At 48.2% G+C, this 16,330-nt stretch overlaps 1 protein-coding gene across 2 annotated transcripts in view; it reads left to right on the top strand.

Annotated features, from left to right (window-relative positions):
• Nucleotides 1–15,413, top strand: part of LOC146834956 (sterol carrier protein 2-like) — a 372,999-nt gene extending 357,586 nt beyond the window's left edge. For both annotated transcript variants that reach the window (XM_085602598.1, XM_085602597.1), the window contains 2 exons: nt 1,002–1,081; nt 14,378–15,413. In XM_085602598.1, the coding sequence (XP_085458724.1) occupies nt 1,002–1,081; nt 14,378–14,473 (176 nt within the window). In that variant the 3' untranslated portion in view covers nt 14,474–15,413. The remainder of the gene's footprint in view (nt 1–1,001; nt 1,082–14,377) is intronic.
• Nucleotides 15,414–16,330: the final 917 nt, after the last annotated feature.

Raw genomic sequence — 16,330 nt, 5'->3', positions numbered from 1 at the left:
TTACGATGTGGACTTAGTTTGTTTTTCTTAGCACCAAGATACCCTAGTTAGGGTGTATGCTGCGTTTAACAAACACATCTAAACTAAACTGAAAATTGTCAGATACTTGTAATGTAATTGTTGACCTCTCATTGTTCTTAAATGTTACATAGTTTACAAAACTGTCACTACCAGAAACAGCTGCTGCTGAGACGAGCTTCACCTCATAAATCTACTTTGTCATCACAGGATATTTTGTAGCCCATCGGTGTTTGTTTAATTTGCTTATATCAAAAACGCTAACTATATATAATTGGTCCGCAGTTTGCTGACAAGTTTGGCTGTGCCAAGTCATGTGTCAGATTAAATTAGGAGAAATCATGTAGTGCACCATAGGGCATGTCTCAAGAATCTTGCGTATGAACCTAGATCTTACTGTATGTGTACTTACAGATTTACACCCTTCCTTTACCAGCACAGCAAACGTAACAGGATACTCCTGTGTGAAAAAGGATTCTCTATTTAAGTCAGGAAAATCCACAACATTGTTACTTGTTTTCTGTCCCGAAGACATATTTTCAATTGTATCTCCAATAAATATAGCGTGGTGAGTTGCAGGGCAGAATTTACAACTTTAGAGCGCTAAATGTACAAGCTAGAGTGATTTCTTTTTCTTTATGTAAACTATGGTCGAACTGCTTTCACGTTCTTATTTAGCTATTATTAGATAGCATGTAGTTTTATTTCTCAGTGCTGTGCAAGTACTGGGTGATTCCACATCACCCACTGACCAATCTGCCCACAATGTTTCTGGCTGCCTTTGTAAAATGTGTGTTCCATGCAACATCTTGTAGTGTTCACTTGCAGTAATCCCCAGGCTTTCCTGAATTTTCTGCTATGGGCTTTTAGTAAACCCCAGAAATAGTGCAGTTCAAGAGGAGAGCCTTGACTACAGAAATAGGCTGGCTTTTTAACTGTGAAAGGGCCATTCGCAATAATTCCCATTTTGTGTTTTGTTACAGATAAGAAACCTGATTGCACGATCACTATGGCCGACCCAGATCTGCTAGATTTAATGACTGGCAAGATGAATCCACAGACAGTAAGTGAAGATGAGAAACAGCTCAGCCAATCGCCAGCTTCTGTGCATCTTTGGAGCCTCTCAAATCATTTCTATTCACAGATAATAAATTGAGGTTTTCCATGCCCACGTTAAAATGTGAAACTTTTGTTTTCCTAATATACTTAAACACCTGTGCTGGCGATCACGCCTCACCATTGATGGCCAAGCAGAGGCCAAAGGTCTTTCTGCGTCCATTAGACCTACATGTCATCACTACAGTGGTATCTTAATTGTCTTTTGTGGTTGGCAACGTGCCATTGCTTGACAATATGCCTGTATGAATATCTACATAAGATCCTTGATACAAGTGGGATATCACCATATTGTGATACCAATAAAATCTTCTTTCTGATGGATACGTCTAACCGCAGATTCTATGTCAGGACCCGGAGGCGAGGATTAGGCATTTTCTTTCTTTTATTTCACAGCAGCGAAATAAAAGAAGAAAGAAAATGCCTAACCGTCGCCTCTGAGTCCTTAATAGAATTGAAACTTTCGGTTACGAAAGCTAGGACATTTTTTATTCCTCACCTTATGAATATTCCCATAAGCGTCAGACTAGTTCCGTACAGTCAAAAGCAGTACTCCTGCGGCACAATTAGATAGTGTTTGCAGCTCCATACCGACATTTTTAGTCCTGAAGTGAACAGTAGAGCTGCATATAAGCGCTACTCGGGGACACTGATGTCAGTTCCTTTCTGTACCTTCAGACACTGATTCTGAGCTCTACTTCTTTTGTCTATGATAAACTTCTTCACAACAGGTTTTCTTTTTATTAGTGTAAAAGAGAAATATGTTGCCTCCCCAAATTAAACCTTTCAGGGACAGTTACTAATCTCCCACCTCTCCCCACCTCGAGTTATATCTGTGGTGTTTGGCATCGGAACACAGTTCCAGGGCCTGCGGACATTTTGTGCATATGAACCCAAATGCCATTTGGGACCGCAAGACAAAACTGTGTTGCGAAACATCGGACAACTCCACGCTGTGACCGGTCTGAGCCAGAAGGAAGGTCCCATTCCTACTCCCAAAGTTATTTCCGTGGCAGATCCTCGTTTCGTTCAAAGTCTTCTGATAAGTCAATGAAAAAACACAAGTCCAAGCAGGAATGGAACTCCAGAGCGGGTGAAAGCGTTCCCATTCGGTCTTGCTCTAACACTCCAGAAGACCAAATTCTGAATCTAGTTCCAATGCAATCCAAATTTTTGAGTCTGACATTATCGCACAAGATCAAGGCCTTTAGGGACCCATGCTGCTCATAATGTGCACACTTTTGGCTTCCTCTGGCACACCTTCAGGTACCAAGAATCCACAGTGGCCTCTGCGCCATGCATGCCTTTTGCACCCTCTTTGGGTTCTTCACCCACTTTGGGCGTTGGTTCTTTTTTTTTTTTTTTTTTTTTTTTTTTTGAAAAAGTTTTATTAAGCAATAATTCGGTTACAAGAACGGGCCTACAACCACTCGGGCCGGCCGCTAGGTACAGAAGGAAATCTACACATATCAAAGCTACAATCAGTTCCCAGGGCACTGCCCTGCAGTGGCTCCAGATAGTTCTCGAGGAACAGGAAGCGTAAGTCCAACAATCACAAAAACAAAAAAACAAACAATACACAACATAAGGCGAGTTATGAGGGAAACCAGTGCGGGTCAGGCTCCCCCCGGGAAACTCCAGTCAGGACAATTGAGCAAACCGCTAAAGAAAGGAGTACCGGGAGGCCGGGGACGGAGGGGGGGGGGGGGGGGGAGGGGGTCAAGGAAGATGAACGTCCATATGTAGTTGTTCCAAAAGGCGCCAGGAGCCATCAAGGGTCAGGGGGACATGGCGATATCAGTATCTACCAGGGGGGGCGTACAGATGCCTCCGCGATACGCGTTCCATTGCCCCCAAATTCTACCCCATGCCCCCGGCTTGCCACGGGCCACATACACAGTCTTCTCCCTAAACATACACCAGTCCATATTCTCCTTCCATACTGACACGGTGGGCGGCCGTCGAGCGCCCCAAAGTTGCGCTATGTCCCTCTTGGCAATCATGTTCCCTAGGGCCGCCCACCGAGTCTGAGCCGCGCTGTAGTCATTGGGCTCCCACACATTCAGGACACAGCGACGCACCTCCGGCAGCAGCACAACCCCGGTGACCTGTCCCATAACCGTGTGGACCCGGCGCCAGTAGTCCGCCACCTCGCGGCACTCCCAAAGGATATGAAGAAAGGTGGCGCTGAGCCCACAGCCTCGCTTACAGAGCCCGTCGCCGGAAAATCCCATCGAGACCAAGCGCGGACCCGTCACATACACCCGGTGGAGAATCTTGAGCTGTACCAACCGAAGACGAGCCGGAATGGCAACCTCCTTGGGGGACGACAGTGCAGACTGCCAATCTTCGTCGTCCAATTCCACCCCGTCCCCAGTCCAAGCCTCCCGAAGGCGAACAAGAAGGTCCGCCCGGTGATTGATTAATTTTTTATAAATTAAAGAAATAGTACTATCAGGGACATGTCCATCAAGTATGCGGTCCTCGAGGGGCGATGAAACAGGGATCTTGGTCCCCTCCCCGAAGACCGAGAGCAGGGCGTGCCGAACCTGGGCGAAGCGGAAGAACTCCCTGTCGGTCAGCTCGTATTCGGCCTGGAGCACCGCGAAAGTCTTTACCGCGCCCTTGTGCCACAGGTCTCCCACTTTGCTGATACCAATCGTGTCCCACTGGTCAAACCCCTTCGTGGTCCACAAGCTTCCCAGGCGGTCGGAAGCAAACAAGGGAGTAGCACATGTTAATCGCTCACTCCAGCCCATGGCCGCAGTGGCAGCCCTCCAGGTCCGCACCGCAATCTTAGTAGGACCCGTAAGGGTCCGGCCAGCCAGGCGGGAATAAAGTGCCCTGTTGTAGTTCCCGCCGGGAAGCAGGAACTTGTCCATCTCATACGCCGGATTCAAGCCGGGCGCATACGTGGCGTGGTTAATGGCAGATAGCTGCGAGGCCCAATAGTACCTGCGAATGTCAGGAAGCGCGATGCCCCCGTCATACCAGGGGAGAGTGAGCTTGGCAAGAGCAATACGCGCCCGCCCGTCCCACACCAGTCTCCTCTGCAGGCTCTCCACCTCCCGAAAGTAGGCCACTGGGATAACATCGAAGGAGTTCTGGAGTGCATAGAGGAACCTGGGAAGGGACATCATTTTAAACAGCGCGGCCCGACCCAGCGGGGACAGGGGGAGCCTGCACCACCGGGCCGTGTCCTCCCGCAGCCGCCGAAGTGGACGCAGGAGATTCTGCTCATAGCGAGCCACCGGGTCCAGCGAAACGTATATCCCCAGGTACTTAAAGCCGCTCAGAGATATCTGAATCGGGAGCCGAGGCGGCAGGAGAGGAGGACCACCAGAGATGGGATAAACGCAGGATTTAGACCAATTGATCGTGAGACCCGAATTGTTCCCAAAGGAGGTCAGAACGTCAAAAAGGACGTTGAGTGACTGCCGCGGTGAGGTGAGATACAGGAGAATGTCGTCCGCATACAGCGAGACCCGATCTTCGAAGCCCGGGCCCCACCGGATCCCTCTAAGCGAGGGCTCCCAACGGAGCCAGGCAGCGAGTGGCTCCAGGGCGAGAGCAAAAAGCAACGGGGACAACGGGCACCCCTGCCTCGTGCCCCTGCCGAGGGCAAAGGGCCGAGAGACCCGCCCATTCACCACCACTTGAGCCATGGGTCCCGTGTAAAGGAGCCTCACCCAGCCAATAAATCCCTCTCCAAAGCCGAATTTATCCAAGACGGCCCAGAGGAAGGGCCACTCAATAGTATCAAAGGCCATCGTGGCATCCAAAGAAACCAGCACGGCCGGTTCGGAGAGGAACTCCGCCCTGGCAAGGGCACCGTGAAGACGCCGCAAGTTAAGAGCGGTGTTGCGGTGCGGGATAAAGCCGCATTGGTCCGGATGAATAAGGTCGCACACGACACTCAACAATCGATTGGCCAGGACTTTCGCCAGGATTTTGGGCTCCGCATTGAGCAGTGAAATGGGCCGGTAAGAAGTACAGCGGTCTCGCGGCTTGCCCTCCTTGGGGATAACGACTATAGTGGCCAAGCGCTGGTCGGCCGGAAGGGAACCCGCCGCGAGAGAGTCGCGGAACATGCGGCTGAGGAAGGGCGCAAGCTTATCAGGACGCAATTTGTATAGTTCAATGGGCAGACCGTTAGGACCCATAGCCTTGCCCGAGCGAAGGGAACGGATCGCGGTCGCTATTTCATCCGACGACAAGGGAGCGTCCAGCCGCTCCCGGTCCTCAACGGACAGGCCGGGCAGAGCAATATCTCTCAGTAGGAGGCGAGAGTCCTCCTCATCCCTGTCAGTCACCGGGGAGTACACCGCCCGGAGGTGGTCAGCGAAACATTCCACAATCTCATCCGGCTCAGTCACACACACACCGTCAGCAGCACGCAACTCGGGGACCACACGATTCACTCTCTCCTTTTTGTCCAGCCACGCGATCAACTTTCCCGCCTTGTCCCCCGCGTCATACAATCGGCCCTGCTGCTCCCTATACATAGTTTTGGCCGCGTCAGTGACCATGGACCTATATTCGAACTGTTTCAGGCTAAGGGCATGTAGCCCGTCCGGAGTAACATTCGCCTCCAGGGCCGACTCCAACCCCGAGATGTCAGTCTCCAGCTTCACCACCGCCTCGCTCCTAACCTTATTGGCCACCACTATCTGGGCGAGGGCGTGTCCGCGTATCACAGTTTTAAAGGCTTCCCAAAGGGACAACGCAGACGACACCGACCCCTCGTTTTCACTGAAGTATTGGTCCATGGCCCTAACCAGGCTGTCACGAGTCGCAGGGTCCCGCAGGTACCAAGGGTTAATAGGAGCTACCCGCCCTGCAGACCGCGACCCGGTGTCAAAGAGAAGCCACAGCGGAGAATGGTCGGAGATACCACGCGCCAAGTGTCTGACCTCTCGAATCCGACCAGTCTGCGCCGCGGGCATAAGGAAGTAGTCCAGCCTAGAGAGACTCCCATGCGCCCCCGAATGAAAGGTAAACTGACACTGGGTCGGATGCATTAGTCTCCAACTATCCACCAAGCCGAAGGTCTCCAACATCCCACCCAGCCATGACTGGGCAGCGGGGAGGGTCCTCGGTGGGTGACGATCCAGTTCACCCGAAACCACAGAGTTAAAGTCCCCGCCCATGAGCAGGAGGCCGTCCGGAAGGTCAAGCAGCATTCGACCCAAGTCAGTAAAGGTGGAGTTCTGGAGACCCGGGGGAACGTAGACTGAAACCAGGGTAAGGGGCTGCCCCTCCCACCTCCCAATCAAACACACATAGCGCCCTCTGTCATCCGAGACTATCCTCGTGATCTCCACCGGAAGGGAGGTTCGCAGGAGAATGCCCACCCCCCTGGAGCCCGTTGTGAAACCAGAATGAGCTACGAGGCGGTATCCCCCCCTGTTCATCGCATGGCAGACATTGCCGACCAAGTGCGTCTCCTGGAGAAACACCACATCAGGAGTCACACGACGCAAATATTGCAGTACAACACCCCGCTTAATACGATCCCCCAACCCATTGACGTTCCACGACATAAGCCTCAACCCGTCTCCCCCCATCCCCTCCAATAGATCAAGAGGCCCCCAGCCCGCAGCACGGTTCCCAAATATGGACAAAAATCAATACCTCGCCCTGTAAACAAAAAACACACAACAAAACAACCCCCCTTCCCCCCCAACCCCCCCCCAAGTCCAACTCCCCCCACCCTGCACCCCTGCGGGCCAATGACCCCCCCCAACTTGCAGTGTGCCTGTCGCCCCTCTAACCCCATTCTACAAAAAGACCCCGGAGGAGGAAAGGGACCCGAACCCGCCCGCGCCCCTCACGGGTCCTGGTAAGACACAGTATGCAAAAGAAGTAAGACCCAACTGCACAGTGCAAAACCGCAAAAGCAAGGACCAAATGTCAGTCTAAGGGGACCCGTCACCTGCGGTGCCCCCAGAGGGCCCGGGCCGGCCACCCCCGTCCGGCAGCGAGTCCAGCCAGTCACTTGCGGCCACAGGAGAGTCAAAAAAGGCTGTCCGCTCTCCATGCTCCACTCGGAGTTTCGCCGGGTAGATCATCGAATACTTCAGGCCCCGCTCGCGGAGACGGCGCTTCACCCCTTGGAATCCCATCCGCTGTTTCTGGACCAGTTGCGTGAAGTCCGGATAAAAATTGATGGTCGAGTTCTCGTAGCGGACCGGGCCACGGGTCCGTGAAGCCTGCAGAATAGCGTCGCGGTCCCTGTAGTGGAACAGTTTAGCCACGATAGGCCTCGGGGGGGCCCCCGGCCGCGGCCGGCCGCCCGGAACTCGATGGGCCCGCTCCACGGCGAAGAATTTACTTAGGCCAGCCGGGGACAGCTGTTGCAGGATAAGTTCCTCGACCACAAGGTCCACCGGGCGGCCGTCTGAGGACTCCGGTACACCAATGATGCGGATGTTGTTGCGTCGGGCCCGTCCCTCGAAGTCCTCAAGCCGCCGGGCCATATGGTCGTTGACCACTCTAATGTCCCCAAGCGCGGCCCGCAGATCCGACACCTCCGCACCCAGGGTGGAGGTCCGTGTATCAAGGGCCTGGACCTTCTCGTTGGTTTTGGAGAGGTCGGCCCGAATCAGGGTGACATCGATTGCGACAGTGTCGATCTTACGGGCCAGGGCCTCATATTGCGTCGCGATGGTTTCCCTGATGCCCTCGATGGCGCCCATAATGTCCTGCAGGGAAAGTTCCGCAGAGACGGTCGTGCCTCCCCCCGCAGCATCCGGGGAGAGGCCAGTAGCGCCAGGGGGCCCCCTGCCCTGGGTGTAGCGGTCCATGTTGTTGCTCTGGACCGCTCCCCCGCGCAGAGAAGCCTTGGTCTTGCGCCCCTCCGGACCCCCTTTGCCCGCCATGCGAGCGCAGTCTCTCAATGGGACCTCCGATCAAAAGGTGTGCGGGCGCCAGCCAAAGGACCACAAACTGCCGATGTGGGGGTCGGAGGCGTCAGGCCCACCAGTAGCAGATGGAAGCAAGCCTCGGGCAGAGGCCCAGGAGGCACCTCGCCACCTTGAGCACGCACGCCAGCCGATCTCCTGAAGGCCAAAATCGAAACCGAAAGCGCTGACTCGGCAACTGGCACCGCGCTGAGGCCGCTGTTGTTCAATTGCAGCCCGGCCCCACGGGTCACCTTCACCCCGGCCACCTCCGCCGGGTGGGTCCCAAAAGTTCCGACGACGACAACTCAGGATTCCCAGGTCCAATTAGAGTTTTAAAAAGAGATATATGATCAGCTGGTCTTCATCTCCCAGATTCCATTAACCAAATCAGGATAATCTCAGGATATAGTCCGAGGAGCAGAAAGGGTCCGGGGAGCCCTGTGCTCACGCGACCATCTTAGATGCGCGCTAGGCTCCTCCTCCGGGCGTTGGTTCTTATGACATTCACAGTGCGCTGTGTCACTGGTGGACCCATAGTGGTTTCCAACTCAGAGCCCCTCTTGTCTCAACTGAGGCTTTTTTCCTATTCCACAGCAGTGCAGCAAATAGGCAATTCTTCTGACACATTGCCTTTGTCACACTGCGGATCTCATACATTACACCAACACTTTGCGGCTGAATCGGACAATTATTCATTAACTTCGATGAAAGGGACAAATTTGTCCCACAGTATGAGGAGGACTATTCGTATGAGGAGTTGCAGGATGCCAGTGGTCTTGACACCTCTCCAGACTCTGCAGTTTTGTCTCCATCTGGTCCTGCCATAGAGGAGAGTGTTTCTTTTGCTATTGTTATGCAAAGGGCTGCGGAGTACTTGACCTGCAGCTCCCTACCATGGAAGTGAAGGCCATCATCCTTACTGAACATCCCGCATCCTGGCCATGATCCTGCTGAACCTCTCCTGTCATTTAACAAAGCACTTACATATACTCTTAGGCATTTGGTCAAAACCATGTTCTGAGATGCCATTCGATAGGCAGGTAAATCATTGCAATAGACCAGCACTGGACGACCTGACTTCCTAACACAACAACCAACGCCGGAGAGTTTGGTGTAGACATACATCAGCAGACTAAACTTTAATGCTTTCCCTACGACCCCTCTTGATCGCAAATCTAAATGCATGGATAACTTTGACAAGCTCATGTTTTCTCCTCTGCCAGCCTTACCCCTATTTTCTGTCAATGCCGACTGTCTCCTGGGACACTACACCCATGCTTTGTGAGATATGGTGGGCCAAATCCTGCCAGCAGCTCCAGATGTCCTTCAAGCATCTTTAGCCCAAGCCATCCAGAACGATCAGGATGCAGCACAATTCATTATTCAGTCCAGCCTGGACACCTTCAATCAGCATGGGTGTGGGGCTTTGATGCCACGTCTGGATGACGTCTATGGGGTTCTGAGGGTATGTCCGGGCATCTTTGACTGACATGCTATTACATGGCTCTCGTCTGTTTTGTGAGAAAGTTGACCTGGAAGGATTTTAAGTCTCACCACAGCTTGTTCTTTGGGCCTGTCTGCCCCTACCAGGCAAATTCCTCAACAGTTCTGCCCCTTTCGGGGCTGCACCAGGGATTTTTTTATATCGCCAGACGCACTGCAGACACAACGCTGGGCCAGGTTTTGTCTTCCCTGGATCATGAATACTAAATAGTTGGTAGCATTGAACCTGCAGGACGCTTATTTTCATATTCCCATCCTACAGGTCCACAGGCGTTATCTGCAATTTACAGTGGGCCAGGAGCATTTTCTAGTATGTGGTGCTCCCCTTTGGCCTTACCTGTGCTCCTCGGTTGTTAACGAAAGTGATGGCGAGGGTTGTGGCACATGTTCGGAGGTCAGATTTACCAGTCTTCCCCCTACCTTGACAACAAACTGTTGAAGACTCACTGGCCCCAGGCAATCGTATACCATCTCCAGAGGAAGGCGAACCACCTAACATCGTTTGGGTTTACTAGCAACATGCCGGAGTCACACCTGATTCCTTCGCAGACTCTACTGTTCAAAGCCATCCTGGATACTGTGAAGTTTCATGTATTTCTCCCAAATCAGAGAGTCCAGGATATGTGGGCTATGGTCCTGATGTTTCAGCCTCTGTCCTGGAGGATGGTGTTTGGGCTGCTGGGACTATTGTATCCTGCTAGTCAACCCTATGACTTGCAACAGGAAAGCACAGATTGGGTGTGTTTACACAGTAGCACAGAGTAGCAAGGGGGGGAGGGCAGCACAAGTTATTTCATCCCCCTGCCAGCACCCCCCCTGTTTTTTCACGCAAAAGCAGTGGTGGCACAAGGGCTAGCTACGCCACTGTGTTGACACTTCACAGCATCAGCTGACTGTTCAAACTGATGATGCTGAAGGTGGAAATCTGGACAAATATTAAGGTCAGTAAGAGCAGCTACGAAGGGGCTTGACGTGGACATTAGTTATGTTTAGAAGGGGTGGTGCTTTCACGTAGTTTTTCGATTTAACCTGCAGCGCGACTTTAAATAACATCGAATTGTTTTCTAACACGTTACAACCGTAGCTTGTTTTTTCTTCTTTGGTGTTTCACTAGGGGGTCCTTTAGTACCAACTGTAATATCTTATATGATCGTACATTTTTCACACGACCCCTTCATTAGTCACAGTGTGATGACTTGTTAACAAACATATGCAGTTTAGAACCGCAAAGTGAAAACACTTTTACAAAACAAAAGAGATGGTTATTGTTGTGCAGTGTTTGGAGAGTGTGTTTGTTTCATAAAACAGCAGCGTTGTACAATCACGTCCTTAATGTGCCAATAATGAAAAGGTGGTGTGGGCGTATGTACTTCCAGTTTTCCTTATTTTTTGACAAAGCAAAATGAGGACTGATTGTCATTTTGTGGTATGAAACCCCACTCACCCTGATGTGTTTGCTTTTAAAACAAACCAGGTTTATGGGGATTGTTGATAGCACATGCATGGCTCTTTACTCAGCAGTAGTACTTTTTGTGCTTGTTGTGTGGGGGGAAAAAAGAACGAAAACAAAATACATGTACCTAGTCACTCGCCATTTATGCAATTTTAATAAAAGTAATGTGTGATGCAAAAACACAGTATGAAGCACTTGTGGCAGTGCTGCCCAGTCGCACAGTTATCTCGAGGACATCGGCTCCACAGATAAGTAGCATGATTAAAAACACAGTAAACAAGAAATGGCAAATCCACTGGGCTTCGCTTATTCGAGAGCCTATTGGCTTTGCAGTGTCTTTTAGCCTTGTTGTATAGCAGTGTTACTGGGCAGCAAGGCTATAAAAGCAAAGTTAGAATAAAATGGATTTGGCTTCAATTCCCCTTTTTGCTTCCTTTAACTTTAGCCATGTTGCACAGCATTCGGTTGTAGAACATGAGTACAAGTCATTGGCTCTTGCATTCGCGAAACCTATTGGCTTTGCCAGTGCTCGATTATATATGCCACTTGAATCAACGCCAGTGGATGCCCAAATTTGGTGTTAAGTTTTCTCTATAGCTGTAAGCAAATAGTTGTCAATAATGTATGATGAACTTTGTGTTGCTTTATTTCCTGCTTCCGTAGTGTAATTTCTCTGTGATGTATTCACTCTGACCCTTTCAATTTGCAGTTATCGTCTTGGTTGACTTGTTTCAACTACTTCACTATATTTTTCTCATATTCACCCCATTTGCCGAGCCTCATTTGTTTCTAAACTTGGTTAAAGTGGTTTAGCCATATGGAAGTGCTGCATTTTTGTATTATTAATCTGTGGGCCAAGTTGACGATGCTGCAAGCGCAAAGTAAATAGTTTATTTGCTTACTTTACTCCTGGCTGTCGTATGTCCGACTCCACTACCCCTCCCCCCCCTCACAGCACTCCCTCTGCGAGCCGCCACTGCAGGACACAGATTCTGACAGATAATGCCAGTACCATTGAAGCAATACATCTCCTTCCTGTGAGGAAATAATTTGTTCTTCAGAAAGCTCTCCATGTCTCGCCCATCGAGAATTTGGTTTCTCCTTTCGAGACAGGGAGGGCATTAGTAGCTGCCACCGCTGCTCTGTCCAACCATTGCTCCATTTTGTGCCCCAGCATCTCACACTCCAGGTCTGTCACCTTCTATATCTAAATCTTTAGGCTTTTGGACTTTGAAGGATTACTGATTGTGAGAGCCATGCAAAAAAACAGTGCAGTAATTGCACACTTTGGTGCAAATTGCAGTTTGCACCCAAATAGAGATTTGCAATAGTATCAGAATAACACCGCACTCCCCCACCCCTCCCTCCCTTTGTCCGTGTGTTTATGGTAAACCTCCTGATCCTTAAGTAACGATGGTTGTTGCTGCCTTCCTGAAATGCAAGGTGTCATTCATGTGCAAATGGTGGCACTGGCCCTAGTGGTCTCTCACTGAGGCAAGCCATTGTGATCCCTGCTAGCAATGTGTGCACCCACTGTACTGAATTAAAAGTGCCTCACTTCCCTGTTGTCCAAAGAAAGTCCCATAATAGTACGAAATGCTCACTCTTTAGTTGAGCAGACCTGGATATTCACCACCGTTTCTAGGTTCATTGACATAGGCCTTTTCATGAGGCGTGAGCCTGGGCTAATGTCCTTCAACTTGAAAAAGCGCGGGCCGGGTAAAGAAATTGGCCAACTGCACAGACATGGCCACATGAAGGCGCACCATCCAGAAGACATAGCCACATGAAGGCGCACCATCCAGAAGACATAGCCACATGAAGGCGCACCTTCCAGAAGACATAGCCACATGAAGGCGCACCTTCCAGAAGACATGGCCACATGAAGGTGCACCATCCAGACGACATAGCCACTTGAAGGCGCACCATCCAGAAAATAAACCTCTGAATCACAGCATAGCTTTTGGTTGTCCAGTGCTTTTTAGTCCTAAATGGAAGGGCATTCTTCTTGAAACTGCATCACTCCTGACTTGCTCTGTTGCAATCCAGGTAGTGATAGCGTCCGTGATTGTGCTTTAACTGCCTACACACCAGACATTTTATGTCCTATTTTTCTACCTACTTTTCCCACACTTTTGACACTTACAGCTTTTGCTTACTTTAAACGTCATGTGCTCGATTGAAGGAAGTTTTGAAACAGCTGCTCTTCAATCATGTGTTTTACGCCACGGGTTCCAGTTCCTCATCCTAAACTTTATGATCAAATAAGGCATAGTGAATCTGCATCTCAAGTCTTCCTTAAGGTCATTTACTTGTAAGACTGTCAGGTATTTCTTTTTTTTGTTCTACATTTACAAGTTCAATTAAGCGGTTGCTTAGGTTTTTTAGCTCTCTATTGAAAAATCTTTTGTTTTTACTTTAATTTCATACATACATATTAGACACATCATACTTTATTTATCCTCCATTTAGGGCAGTTTAGAAGCAATTTAATTGCCATATGCAAACCATTCTCTGTGTATCTGCTGTAGACACCTGATTTATAACATGTTTGAATGTTTGTCACTAAGGTCCATAGACAAGGAATGCTATATCAAAAGCTCTTTTGCTGCTTTGTAATGCCTTCCCTACAATGTGTGTAGTACATACCAAATAAAAGGATTTTTTTTATTTGATCCACTCTACCACACACCAGTTTCTTCCCCTCCTCTCTTTATTTTTATTTCTTGTTTCAATATTCATGCACTTTGTGTCTGTTTCACTACCTACTCCCTATCCACGTTTACAGTTTTTTAGCACTTGTATACTGTGCTCCTTCCCTGCTGGCTGTGAAAAGGTTGAATTCAAATGTTTTATTTTCAAATGTATGGGTTGCTATTTTATATCAACTCCTACAATGTATAACCATTTTCATAACTTGCGCCTTATTAGCGTAATGTGAACGAGAGGTGGGCAAAGTTTGAAGGTTTCCCTACCCAGCGTCTTGAGTTTTTTTTTTTTTATTTGGCGATCTTTTCGTGAACTTATTAAAAATTGCCTAGTTTAAAAAAAGACTAATCTGAGTCCATTGTCCAAAACCAGATTTACTACAGAAATTCCCAGGAATAAAACACTTTATTACTTTCTTGCGAGGAAAAGCCTCCAGCAAAAGAGATTTTGTAAAATAATTATTTTACAAACGCCTATCTCTTGGCAAAATTGAAAAACTCAACACATCTTTTGAAATGCAAAGTTTCCAAATTTACCCTCTTGTAATGGCAACGTTTAAATTGTGTGATTTAGTGTGGCACAGAAATGCACTTGTTTTATGGTAGTGCACAATATCGTGGAGGTTTTTTTTCCTGTTTGTCTCATGTGTTTTTTATGTATTCTGTTTCCGTAGGCTTTCTTCCAGGGTAAATTGAAGATCACTGGAAACATGGGTATGGCAATGAAATTGCAGAGTCTGCAGCTCCAGCCAGTAAAAGCCAAGCTATGAAGAGCCCTTGTTGATCAGATTACGCTTTGTATCGGGGAGAAACCCAGATCTTGGTGTCCGCCATCTCTCTGGAATTAGCAGCTCACGGTTCTCTAGAGTGAGGACAATTTCCCCCAAAGTTCCTGAGCCTCGTGTAGCCTGGAAGATCTTAGCATTGCCTTACTGTGCTGCATAGAATTCCTCTTGCACTCTTTACAATTAATTTACTAATTAAAACCTTTCTTTAAGTCAGAACCAGTCTCAGAATTTCCATTAAAAATAAAGTCCAGTCTAAATCTGCTCATGATGAATTATCAGTAGAAACCATGAACTATGATATCCCTGTGGGAGAAACCATGGTCCGTAGTGCGCTTCACTTTTATTTTCAGAATAAAGTGTTTGCTAATGAAAAGCATGTTGAAACCTCTATGCACTTTCCATGAACTGGCTTGTCTGAGCCTCATTCCCTGGTTAGAGGGTCAAGCGCATTTTGTTCTGTGGTGGACACGGTTTTCTTTGGCTTCTGCCAGCCCTCTATGATCTTTTTAATTTTCCATTTCTGAAGCATAGTTTTGAAGGTGTTTGACATTTTTTTTGTGCTAAGAAAATGAAGAAAATTCCAAATGCAAATCAGGTGGAAAAATGTATATTTTACCTTCTTTCATGAGACAAAAAATTGGTACAACAGTTTTGCAATGATCAGTTTCTAAGCAATTCATCTTAATTTGATGAGGTGGATTTGAGATTGTTGACAAGGAACTGGAGTATTGTAACAATGCAATTTTAAGAAAGACTGATATCCTGTTTAACCAGGAAATTAAACACCGATTTAGAAGTAAATGAGACACTGGTGTGTTTTTAAATATTGCAGTACATCGGTGCTGTACACTAATTTTTCATTTATTTTTATCTTGTAATTTTGGGTGAATGTTAATTTGAGAATAAAATATTCCTTATACTATATTGTATATGAACTTCATTCTAATAATTAAAAGCATGTGCCTCAACCTGAATTTCACACAGCTCTGTGTTGCAGTTCTTTCTCCTGGAGATCTTGCAACCTGTTTGAAGCTAGATTCTTCCTTTCTGATGTACCATGTGGGGCACCCTGCCTTGATTATCACTTAGTTGTGTTTTATCTGAGACTTTATGCATGTACCATGAAACCTAACATTCCTCCACCACTGCACCCTAAAATCCACTTTTGGCATGTACTAGTCCACCCCTTAATTCACCGTACAAATATAGCAGTGCCATTGTTGCTGATGTTTGTGTTGTATTATAGCATTTCTATAGTACTCTCCTACCTCCTGTCGAAACCTGAGAGTACGTGCAGGCGAATTGGCCCTGGCTCTATAGCCAGATCTGTCCTAAATGGGTGCTCCTCTATTTTTGAATCCTCTAAGTTCCTTTGAGCTGTTGTGTTTGGTGAATGGTGACTGTAACCTGCAAATCTAAGGATGGTAACCCGATTTTAAAAAACCTTATAAATTCAATGATAAAACCAACAGATATAGGGATGTTCTAGTTAGGCTCAGGGTTCACCTGTACAAAACCAGTGAAATTCAGCAGTTATAGTTAGCTGAACTGTAAGTTCTGGTATGGGTCTGTGAATGGATCCCACAGGTACCTCCAGTAAGCCTCACACAGCGCGATTGCTTAGAGGACTTTGGAGGCCACATCCCTTTTGCCCACCACTCTCCAAATGCGCCTCCTGGCGCACTGATGGTTGGGGGATATATATATATTTGCTGAAAAAAACATAGGTTTCAGGGACGTTATAGTTAGCTAGACATTTCACTCTTAAAAAAAACATTGAAATTCCACCGTTTTAGTTAGTTCAGCTAACTATAACTTGCGCACCCGCAATGCACTGCT

Source organism: Triturus cristatus, chromosome 4_2 (genome assembly GCF_964204655.1).
Source record: "Triturus cristatus chromosome 4_2, aTriCri1.1, whole genome shotgun sequence".
Lineage (NCBI taxonomy): Eukaryota > Metazoa > Chordata > Amphibia > Caudata > Salamandridae > Triturus > Triturus cristatus.
This window is presented reverse-complemented; position numbering and strand designations above follow the sequence as displayed.